At 43.2% G+C, this 12,500-nt stretch overlaps 1 protein-coding gene across 15 annotated transcripts in view; it reads right to left on the bottom strand.

Moving 5' to 3' along the window:
* camk2b2 (calcium/calmodulin-dependent protein kinase (CaM kinase) II beta 2) overlaps positions 1-12,500 on the bottom strand; it is a gene marked incomplete at both ends in the record, with an annotated part of 59,485 nt that overhangs the window by 27,252 nt on the left and 19,733 nt on the right. For 12 of the 15 annotated variants that reach the window (XM_083983645.1, XM_083983658.1, XM_083983653.1 and 9 more), the window contains 3 exons: positions 1,518-1,590; positions 11,083-11,148; positions 12,242-12,296. In XM_083983645.1, the coding sequence (XP_083839771.1) occupies positions 1,518-1,590; positions 11,083-11,148; positions 12,242-12,296 (194 nt within the window). Of the gene's footprint in view, positions 1-1,517; positions 1,591-5,306; positions 5,380-11,082; positions 11,149-12,241; positions 12,297-12,500 lie in introns of all 15 variants that reach the window. The other 3 variants (XM_083983652.1, XM_083983656.1, XM_083983648.1) reach the window with 1 other exon arrangement.

Genomic DNA, 12,500 nt, shown 5'->3' with positions numbered 1-12,500 from the left:
TATAATATAAGAGAAACTGTGCATACAGAAACCTATTAGTATTTTTCACAAACTAAACGAAGTTTCTAACATTGAAATCTGTCAGGACGGTTGATAACGTCTGTCTGGGATGTGACTGAACCAGAACACAGAGTTTCACTTCACACCGACTTTAAGAAGGAAAACAGAAAAGACAAAGTGACAAACCTCTGAGATTTAAAGCCAGATCAGACGACTAAGAATAGCAACACACACACACACACACTCATGCATTTGAGCCTCCAGCTGTTTAATCGCTGCAGACAGATGTGATGGAGCTCCAGCTGCTGGACTCAGAGTCGTCACGGCGACAGAGCAAGTCGCCGTCTGCTGGACGACAACAGAGACTCAGACAGAACTTTTTTTTTTTAGAGAATTCTTTTTTCTAGAGATGTTTAAACATTTTGGGAGAAATTTTACCACTTTTTTCCAGAAATTTCTCTACAATATTTCCACAACTGACCAACTTGCCATTGGCCCTAATTTGAACGTACATTGTCTAAATGAAATAATGTTATTCAGTGTCAAATATTTGGTTGGGTCAGATATTGATCCTGGAGATATCAGACTTCTATCAGAGGTCCCTGAAGGCAGCACCGGAGACACTGCAATAATACTGTAAGTCAGTTACCAAAAAAATCTAATTTTTTATCTTTATAAACACTTTACTTACCATTAATAAATGTTTAAAATACAAATTCACTGTTTATAAAGACGTACGGTTCACCTGTGACCCACTGACCCAGTGACATCATCATCATCAGCTGCTGCTTTTTCAATAAATGAACACATTGTTCTATCACATGCAGCACAAACAGTCCAATGCTACACAAAGAGACAAACACACACACACATGCATGTGTTGACAGATCGTGCACAGACAGGAAGAGACGAGCTGAGTTCAGTTTGGACACGTCACCGTCACTTCACGTCACCGACCGTCAGACTCAGGAACCAGAACGCCATTTTTATTAATTAAATAAATCAATAAATGCATCATTTGAATGTTGCAGATTGAAATAAAAAGAGCAGTGAAATAAATGTGACGTTAGGAAATAAAAGTCTCCTGAAAAAATAAAAAATGTTATTTTAAAAGTAAAGATATATATTAATCTATGTATGCATATTTCATTTCATTTACTTTCAATATTTATTTGTATATATTTTATACATATTTATCTTATTTATCAACCAATTTATTTATTTCTGGACTCATTTGTTATGTGCTGCTTTTCTCAACAGAGGTTGATTGCTCTGTGTGTGTGTTATGTGTATTTATTGGTATTGTATGGTTTTATGTATTTTGGACGTCCTGGCTGCAAATCAATTTCCCAACTGGGACAATAAAGATTTGAACTTTGAATTTCATGGCTATATTTATTCATTTATGCATTTATTAACTTATTTAATTATGATACAAATGGCATTCCCTACTGAACAACAGTCACACACACACAACACAACTGTAAATCACACACACACCTGTGCAGCTGACTCACCTTGAGGTCTCGGTGCACGACGCCCATCTGGTGGCAGTGCAGCACGGCCTCCAGGATCTGCTGGATGCAGTGGCTGCATGCAGACAGCAGGGGGAGCAGTTAGTCCATGCAGAGGCAGCACACACACACACACACACACACACACACACACACACACACACACACACACACACACACACACACACACACACACACACACACACACACACACACACACACCTTACCCTTCACAATAAAAGCCCCTGAGCTTTGACCTCTGACCTGAGACACCGACACCGACCTCATATTTTATAGCGTTTATACACTTATACTAATATATTCATGGGTAGTTTATTCAGATTTTGACTATAAACCTTTTTATAAACAATTTTTACACACTGGACCTTTAAACTGTGACACAATGACATTTGTTTGTTTTCAAAATAAAAGCTGAGGAACCTGTTTCCACCAATGAAAGGAAATAAATATCCAGTTGAGTCATAATTATGAGATAAAACGTTGAAGCCCAGTTTGGACTTTTGTATCATATTATAAATTTAACTTTTCATCTCATTATTATGACTTAATACCTTTATTTATTTATTTTCTTTTACATCCATCTTTTGTCCATCTCCGCTCTGTGGGACCAATAAACTACTGGACTCTAAAACTCATCAAGCTTGAAGTTTGTAATGGAAGAGTGATGGTGTTTATCTCAGTATATTGATTTGATAAATGCTTCTGAAGGGTTGAAACTCTGGTATTACTCGACGTATTCTAGGAATATTATTATTATTATAGAAAAAAGGGCCAATAAACATTTTCTCAAACTCCATCTTTATAACATACAATAATAAAAACGAGCTGCACAACCATCTCCAGTCACCTCAGTCACATTAAAACAGCTACGAAGTCTTTTACTTTGAAAATAAAAACAAATTCTCTGTCTGAACGTGTTTCCTGTTTCTCTCCTGACAAGTTGAACAAACAAACCACAAATTATAAGATCACACATGTTTCTATTTTACATTGTTGTCATCACACGGATAGCCTATATCTGATTACCGTCACCATGGCAACACTGACTACAGAGTTAGAACGAGAAGATGGCGTGATGGTTTCTGGTCGTATTTAGTTGAGTTGAAGTAACAACAACAACAACAACAACAACAGACCAGTCAGAGGTCACAGGTCTAAAGGTCCAATCACAACTAACTCATCCACACACACGTCACCGTAGCAACGACGTGCACACTCACACACACACACTCACACTAAACACTTTCACACACACACACACACACACCTCCGGTACAGACAGGGTGTGAGGACTGAACTGTCAGTGAACCGGAGGGAGAGAGGAACAGTTTCTATTTTCTGTTTTCAGGAGAAAATCCAACAACATGAGTCAGGACCAGTTCTGTTCTGTTCTGTTCTCTGCAGCGACAGCGACGCCGTCACGCCGTCACGTCTTCCACAGCGGGAAAAACATTTAGCAGCTTTCCAAGTGTCTGAAGTAGAAGCTGCTCTACTGAACTCTACTCAGACTGGAAACTAGAACTGGACCAGGAGACGAACAGAACCAGAGCAGAGGAGTTTAGTTTACTCTTTGTTCTACATTATCGAATGTATTATTTGTATGTTGATAACCCAAAATTTTGTATTATTTTCTTTTAGGGTGACTTTTCAACATCAGTCCAGGGACAACAGATGCAAAATAGCCTTCGGCTAATTCTGGCATGTTTACATTTGTTTAAATGTTTTTATTAATGTGCAATGTCCCTGATCCTTAAACCTTTAAATAAAAAATAAAATAAAATAAAGGGACAACGAGGAGTTTTGGAAAGCAAAGTGTTTTCCTACTACATTTACCATGAGCCTCCGCGTGCACGGTGAAATTCTTTGACCGGTGCAGGACGGACGTCTTGCCAAGAATGTTTTCATTCATCAAGAATTAAAGTCAGAGGTTGGAAGACGATCACATACCGTCGTAGTTCCCACCATAAACGGAGATTCGGCGGCGTTATTCTCATGACTCGCCACGAAACCCAAAGTAAAGAACTAACCAACTATACATTATCCCGCTTATTACACGGTTTACTAGTGAAATAATGAATTTGAAACATAATGTTGATCAAAATACGACTTTCATCGATTTAAAATTGCATTTTTTAGCGAATCTGCAAGACCGGTCACTTCCGCTGTTTTGCCGAGCCTCCTCTCGTTGCATTTGAAGCCTTTGATAATCAATCAGTGGATCGATGGATTACCATACACGTGTTAAAATGTGTGTATTGTGTGTAGTCGTATCTGTCATAAACAAGAGATTAACTTTACTGTTTACGGGGTGCGTTTGTGTCGCGGAGTCGCGGTGCCACAGAGACGAGAGGAGAGCTGTGACACCGGGGCAGAGGCTCTGATCAGCAGGTTTGGTTTCCAGCAGCGATGTGGAAGGAGCCTCCACTCTCCTTGTAACAGGTTACAAATCATTTATCTCTAACATCACTATTAGTCCGAAGCTGTTTAATGACGGTAAAAATGAAACACAAGGTAAATATCCTGCATAGTTTCTCTTTTCTGTGCTGCGCTGGTCAGAGCGGCGTCCCTAGCAACGGTCTGTTATACTTGATGATGGTCCGTTATAGACCAGAGCGGCTTTTTTATGCAAATGAGAATGACTGATGCATCCTGGGTAATTTAGGGGCAGCACCAGGCATTTTTAAATTGCACTCAGTGGCTTTTTGTGTTTTGATGGAGCGTAGACTAACTAACAATTAATCTGAATGTTTTATTTTGTGTTTCTTTTGTAGCACTATGTCTCATAATTATTTTGACACCCTCTTTGAAACCCACCGTTCACGCTATCTTGAAAAACTACAATGAATGAATCTACGGTATGCTCCTTTAGCCTCCCACAGTGATCAATGACTCCACACAGTGGCCAGAAATGTCTGACCCAGACATCTACACGTATTTGGTGGAATCACCGGGGAGGTTTTGGCTCAGTGTTGTCTGTAAACAGCCTGTTAATACACAACTTTTTGTTAGTTAGTTTGTCAAGCCAGTTAGGCTGAACTTTTCAATGGAGGGATGCCGGGTGCTGCCCCTAAATTACCCAGGATGCATCAGTCATCTCATTTGCATAAAAAAGCCGCTCTGGTCTATACAGAAATAACAGACCGCAGAACGCAGCGCTGGACCAATCAGAGAGCAGCATTCAATAGAGCCGTGTAATAATAACAAAATAACCATAGAGACAAAACCATAGATTTATCTAAAATGGACCATTAACAAGTGGTGACGTAGATTCATCCACATTAATATCAGACTTTTTATAACCAAATAGAAACTCCTGGTTGTCTCATTAAATTAAAGCCTGTCACATGTAGACGACGATGTTGGAGGATTTACGGTAGATTCTCTCTCTCTCCTGTCTGTTAAACCCCCTCAGGAAATCACCATCCTAGATTAGAACGTCTAAAATAGTGCAACAAGAGTCCCAGAAGCAAAACCTGAAGACAGGCAGACACACAGACACACAAACGCACAAACCCAGACACACAAACACACAGTCAGTCAGCAGCAGCAGTGGAACAGGCAGGTTGTTGTGTTTTACAGGCAAAGACAAACACATTGATAAACCACAGGCAGAGAAACACAACACACCATGACACACACACACACACACACACACACACACACACACACACACACACACACACACACACACACACACACACACACACACACACACACACACACACACACACACACACACACACACACACACACACACACACACACACACACCTTGAGGTCCCTGTGCACTATGTCATGTTGGTGTGTGTAAGACACGCTGTCTAGAATCTGATGTAGACAGAGACTGTGGAGACACAACGACAGAGGGAGGAGGAGGTGAAGGAGGTGAAGGGGGGAACAGCACAGGAAAACAGACAACAACAACAACAACAACAAACAACAACACAGTCAGTTCAGCAGAGCAACATGTTTCCTGACTCGTGTCCAGTGTTGTGAAGCTTCCAGCATTAAATCATCATCATCGTTAGCAGCTCAGATTCTAAAATACATGAAGATGCAGATCTGCTGCTTAAAGGGATAGTTCAACATTTTGTCAAATTCCCCCATCACCATAATCCCTATAGTCATAGCAGTAGGTTCGTTACCTTTAATTGTCGGTGCAAGCTGTTTTTAGAACGGCGGAGCAGAGCCGTGAGCTGCTCAGAGCTACGCTACGGAGGCTCATTATGGGATTTCTTGGTTTCCCTTCATCAAACTCATCAAATACACAATCCAACAACTCCACAACGCCCTGGTGGACAAGTTGTGAGCTGCACAATCACCACGCTATGAAATAATAACACAACGTTACCACACAGAGTTGTTTTAGAGGGAAATACAGAGACTGTTGATGAAAAACTGTCCCTGAAGGCAACGCGCATCAGTGGTTTTGCATGAATTTAGCTCTAAAAAAATAGCTTGCACTTACAATTACAGTAAAGGTAACGAACCTACTGCTATGACTATAGGGATTATGGGCAATGGGCCAATTTGACAAAATGTTGAACTATCCCTTTAAGGACTCTGAACTACTGTGTGAATGCTCCTGCATCTCATCCTCAACTTTCTATGTTGTCACACAGGACGTGTCTGTTCTGATGATAGAAGTCACAATGTAAAACTCAGGGATGTGGGACGCTGAATCATCTCTGGAGGCTTTGAGGGACGCATCGTGCTTTAAAATAAAATAATTCACTGCACTGCAAAAACTCAAAATCTTTCCAAGAATATTTGTCTTATTTCTTGTCAAAATGTCTCATTTCTAGTCAAAACTAATCTCTTTCCACTTAAAATAAGACTCATCACCTAAAAATGAACTTGTTTTTAGATCATTTTCACTTGTTTCAAACTAATTTTCACTTGAAATAAGTAGAAAAATCTGCATCTTTGCATCTTTGAAACGATTTTCTTTTATTTATCAATTAATAGGCTATAATTCAAAGTGCATGAGAGAGAAAAATCCTGTTGGATCAGTTTTTGCTCCTCAGTAGATTCTCTTTGAGAACTGACTCGTCGTCCTGCTGCAGGATGAGTTCAGGACCAATCAGACGTTTTCCTGACGGGACTGTGAGGTGAAGATCATTTATCATTTATCATCATCTACATTTCTTCTGCTTCTTCCAGATCGCAGCAGTTCAAGCTGAGAAGTGTGAAGACGACGACGAGGTGACAGCAGCTTCTTGGTGAACGTCTGTTCAACCCGTCAGGACACGTCACCGTCTCCTTTTCTCCTCTCAGGCTCTTAAAGAGGAACTCTGTTTGAATCTGATCTCTCCATTCAACGCTATGAGCTCCACAAACACAATCCATGCCATTCATCTGCTCTTTGTGTATTTATTCAGTGTGTGGACTTAGAGGAGGAGGAAACGTGTTGGTGTTGGTGTGTGTGTGTGTGTGTGTGTGTGTGTGTGTGTGTGTGATCTGGTTGAACCTGCAGTTTAACAGGTTAGAGACCAGTCAGTGCAGATGGAGCTCAGAGAGGAAACTGACAGAGAAGAGAAGCTGTTGGACAGTAATCAAGCCGTGCTACACCCACACACACAGACACACACACAGACACACACTGACACACACACACACACACACACAGACACACAGAGTTTATATTCCTATATATATATACAGTGGCGTGCACAGGGGGGGGGGGCAGGGGGGGCGGTCGCCCCCCCTCGTGCCCCAATTGTTGAAAAACGCGTGCTAAAGTGCCCCCTTGGAGCCAAAACGCGCGTTAAAGTGCCCTCTTGGAAGCCAAAACACGTGCTAAAGTGTCCTCATGGGGGGCAAAACGTGTGTTAAAGTGCCCTCTAGGAGCTAAAACGTGTGCTCAAGTGCCCTCATAGGGGCCAAAACGTGTGCTAAAGTGCCCTCTAGGAACCAAAACGTGTGCTAAAGTGCCCTCTAGGAGCCAAAACGTGTGCTAAAGAGCCCTCTAGGAGCCACAATGCGTGCTAAAGTGCCCTCTAGGAGCTGAAACGCGTGCTTAAGTGCCCTCTTGGGAGCCAAAACGCGTGCTTAAGTGCCCTCTAGGAGCCAAAACGTGTGCTAAAGTGCCCTCATGGTAGCCAAAACGTGTGCTAAAGTGCCCTCTAGGAGCCAAAACAAATGTTAAAGTGCCCTCTTGGAAGCCAAAACACATGTTAAAGTGCCCTTGGAAGCCAAAACATGTGCTAAAGTGCCCTCTTGGGAGCCAAAACACGTGTTAAAACAGGCCACATCGATGTTTTTTAGTCTTAAGGTATTGATATTATAAAACAGGCCAAATCAACGTTTAAAAAGGCCAAAATTTTTTCGCCGCCGACCTATGGTCGCCGGCCAAACGCACCATGTCGCTAGTCTCACTCTTGTCATTTTCTGAAACTTGGCAGCCCTGAAAGTGCCCTCTAGGAGCCACATCTAGGAGCCAAAACGTGTGCTAAAATGCCCTCTTGGGAGCCAAAACACGTGTTAAAGTGCCCCCTTGGAAGCCAAAATGCGTGCTAAAGTACTCTCTAGGAGCCAAAACGTGTGCTAAAGTGCTCTCTTGGGGGCCAAAACACGTGTTTAAACAGGCCAAATTGACGTTTTTTTAGTCTTAAGGTATCGATATTAAAACAGGCCAAATCAATGTTAAAAAAGGCCAAAAAAATTTCGCCGCCGACCTGTGGTCGCCGGCCAAACGCACCATGTCGCTACAGTCTCACTCTTGTCATTTTCTGAAACTTGGCAGCCCTGAAAGTTCCCTCTAGGAGCCACATCTAGGAGCCAAAACATGTGCTAAAGTGGCCTCTTGGGAGCAAAAACATGTGTTAAAGTGCCTTCAGGGAAGCCAAAACGCGTGCTAAAGTGCCCTCTTCAGTGGCGAGGACGCGCTATTAGGTGCCCCTTTTTTTCCTTTTCGCCCCTGCCCTTCAAAAAGTCTGTGCACGCCACTGATACATTGTGACCGTATTTTCTACGGTAAAATTCTGGCAACCACAGCTGCCAGTATTTTACCGTAAATTCTACGGAATTTTTTTTACAGTGTGTATATTATGGGGGCGTCTGCAGATTCACACCTCTATTTATTTCTAGTTCATGTAATCCATCTAAACATCATGTATTTTTACATTTGTAGTGAATATAGATTTGAATAATTAACATAAATACAAATAGTGCTGTTCGTGCTTGAATGATTTCAATAAGAAATGACAAAATAAAACCTGTTTCTAGTGAGTTGAGGCTGTTTCTATCATCGCCTGGTAAATAAGTGACACTTCAGTTTGTGTGGAAATGATTCAGTGTGTTAAAGGTCATTTGCTGTTGGGCAAAGTTTCTAGACTTTCTTGTTCCTGGTTTTTGTCAATTTGTTTTTATGTATTTATTTATTTTTTAAATACTTATGTTATATTTTCAACTGTTTTAATGTTGTCTAATCTTTTCATCTGCTCCTACCAGAGACGATAGGACTCTCATAGCTGCTACAACCTGGCTCAGGACATCGTATTCATGAATCCTACTAGATTAATGTTTATTTGTGAATTGTCCCTTTTTTAACCCTCCTGTTGTCCACCTGCAGGGTCAAGGAAGGAAGGAAGGAAGGAAGGAAGGACAAAGGGAAAGATGGGAGGAAAGAAGGAAGGGGAAAAGGAAGGAAAGATAGATGGAGGGCGGGAACAGATTGGACCAAAAAGGAAGGAAGAAGGAAGGAAGGAAGGAAGGGAGGGAAGGTAAAAGGATTGTGGAAAGAAGGAAGGACAGAAAGATGGAGGGAGGGAACAGATTTGTTCAAGGAAGGAAGAAGGAAGGAAAGAAAGATGGAAGATCAATTGGATCAAAAGAGGAAGGAAGAAAAAGTAAGGACAAAGGGAAGGAAGGAAGGAAGGAAGGAAGGAAGGAAGGAAGGAAGGAAGGAAGGAAGGAAGGAAGGAAGGAAGGAAGGAAGGAAGGGAGGGAACAAATTGGGTCAATTTGACCCAGAAAGACAACAGGAGGGTTAAATACATTCATTCATTTTATTTCCCCCTTGTTTGCATTTTTGTGCAGAGGTGTGAACTCTTTATGAGATTCATGCTATTTTTATCTTACAGCTGCAGCCAAAGATTTTTAATAAATAAATATATCCCTAATTCTTATTATAAATTAATTATACTCTAATGATGCTTTCTTTTTGCTGCTATTGCTATTTGCTATTTATTATCTGTGCTATACATTTCTTTGCTGTTGTCTGCTCTTGTTAATTTACCCACGAATAAAGGATTATCTCCTCTTATCTTATCTTATCTTATAGCTCAGGATATGGCAACAAGTGGGGTTATTACTGTATAAAAACAAATAAAACAAAAGCCCAGAGGTGAGAGAAATAAATAAATAAATAAAAAATGTTCAAAATCAGCTTGTTTTTCCTCTTTTCTCTGGTTCTATCGCTCCATCGCTCTCCCTCTTCCCTTCCTCCTCTCAGTGTTTCTGTCCCCTTCTTCTCTTCTCTCTCGCCTCCACAAACCGCCTCCACAGTCAAATTGATTTAAGTCTGAACCTCCTGAGGGGGGTACGACGTGGGCGTGTGTGTGTGTGTGTGTGTGTGTGTGTGTGTGTGTGTGTGTGTGTGTGTGTGTGTGTGTGTGTGTGTGTGTGTGTGTGTGTGTGTGTGGTTTTCCATCTGTCTGTAACAACTCTCCGTCCTCGACCTCGATTTGCAATTATTCAGTTGACAGAGAAACTGAGCAGAGGTTTTATCCATCACACGTCGAGCTGCTAACGCCACGGCAACCATGTGTGTGTGTGTGTGTGTGTGTGTGTGTGTGACTGTGTGTTTGTGTGTGTGTGTGTGTGCTAATGAGTGTATAGTCCAACTCTGCTGCTGCTGGAGGACCGACACATGGAGAGGATGAAACAGACAAGAGAGGAAGAGGAGGATCATGGGAGTTTTATACCTGACATCTGCTTCACTGTAGGAAGAGGAGGAGGAGGAGGAGGAGGAGGGAAGAGGAGGAGGAGAGGAGAGGAGGAGGAGGGAGGAGGAAGAGGAAGAGGAGGATGGAGAGGAAGGAGGAAGAGGAGAGGGGGAGGAGGAGGGAAGAGGAGGAGGAGGGAAGAGGGGAGAAAGAGAAGGGAGGAGGAGGAGGGAGGAGAGAAGAGGAGGAGGATGGAAGGAGGGAAGAGGAGGAGGAGAAGGGGGGAAGAAAGGAGAGGGCGAGAAAGAGGAGGAGGAGGGAAAAAGGGAAGGAGGGAAGAGGAGGAGGAGAAGGGGGGAAGAAAGGAGAGGGAGGAGGAGGGAAGAGGAGGAGGAAGAGGAAGAGGAAGAGGAGAAAGAGGAAGAGGAAGAAGAGGAGAGGAGAAAGAGGAGGAGGGAAGGAGAGGAGGAGGAAGAGGAGAAGAAAGAGGAGAAGGAGGAGAAGGAGGAGGGAAGAGGAGGAGGAGGAAGAGGAGAAGAAAGAGGAGAAGGAGGAGAAGGAGGAGGGAAGAGGAGGAGGAGGAAGAGGAGAAGAAAGAGGAGAAGGAGGAGAAGGAGGAGGGAAGAGGAGGAGGAGGAAGAGGAGGAGGAGTTTTCTACCTGGCGTCTGCTTCACTGTAGTATTCTCGGGCCACGATGTCTTCAAACAGCTCACCGCCCGTTACCCTGGAGACGGAGGAGAGATACACACACACACACACACACACACACACACACACACACACACACACACACACACACACACACACACACACACACACACACACACACACACACACACACACACACACACACACACACACACACACACACACACACACACACACACACACACAGGAGGGGGATGTCCTCGTTAGGGGGAAACCCCGGCTACAGGATTCACTCCAGCTGGGTTGCCATGGAGACTGGCTCCAGAGCGGGGGAGTGTGTGTGTGTGTGTGTGTGTGTGTGTGTGTGTGTGTGTGTGTGTGTGTGTGTGTGTGTGTGTGTGTGTGTGTGTGTGTGTGTGTGTGTGTGTGTGTGTGGGAGCCACAAGGGGGGGAGAGGGGGGGTTGGACTGTTATGTAATGGGGGGAACTGCCTCTGAAGAGAAGAGAGGAGGAAGAGGAAGGAGAGAGAGAGAGAGAATGCAGATAAAAAGGAGGGGGTAAAAAAAAAGAAGAGAAAGTAAAGGAGTGTAAGAGGAAACAGATTGAAGGAGGGGGAGGAGGAGGAGGAGGAGGAGGAGGAGGAGGAGGAGGAAGAGCAGCACAGCAGAAAGTGAAAGAAGAAGAAGTGAGAAGCAAAGAGGAAGAGGGGGAGAAAGGGGGAGAAAGAGGAGGATGGAAGGATGGAAAAGGGGGAGAAAGAGGAGAAGGAAGGAGGATGGAAGGAGGAAAGAGGAGGAGAGGAGAGGAGAAAAGAGGAGAGGAGGAGAGAGGAGAGGCGAGGAAGAAGAGAGGAGAGGAGAGGAGAGGAGAGGAGAGGAGAGGAGAGGAGAGGAGGAGAGAGGAGAGGGGAAGAGGGAGAGAAAGAGGATGAGGAGTAGGAGGAGAAAGAGGAGAGGAGAGGAAGAGAGAGGAGAGGATGATGGAAGGAGGGAAGAGGGGAGGAAGAGGAGGAGGAGAAAGAGGAGAAGGAGGAGAAAAAGGAGGAGGAGGAGAAAGAGGAGGGAAAAGGAGGAGAAAAAGGAGGAGAAGGAGGAGGAGGATGGAAGGATGGAAGGAGGGAAGAGGAGAAAGAGGAAAAGAAAGAGAAAGAGGGGGGCTGGGCCACTTACAGGTCAAAGATGAGGTAGTGGAAACCTTCCTCTGAGATGCTGTCATGGAGACGGACTGGAGGAGAAACAGAGGAGATCAACTGATGCTCATGGTGTCAGAATACTACTACTACTGATAATAATAATAATAATAATAATAATAATAATAATAATCTGTTTAGCTCAGGTTTAAGGTTTAATTTCTCCTTCCATAGAAACTCTTAAATTGTTCCTTAGTTAAGGGGAAAAGTTGAGAGGTACCTTCATATTTGTTTGTGTA

The sequence above is a fragment of the Trachurus trachurus genome, assembly GCF_905171665.1.
Source record: "Trachurus trachurus genome assembly, chromosome: 12".
NCBI lineage: Eukaryota > Metazoa > Chordata > Actinopteri > Carangiformes > Carangidae > Trachurus > Trachurus trachurus.
This window is presented reverse-complemented; position numbering and strand designations above follow the sequence as displayed.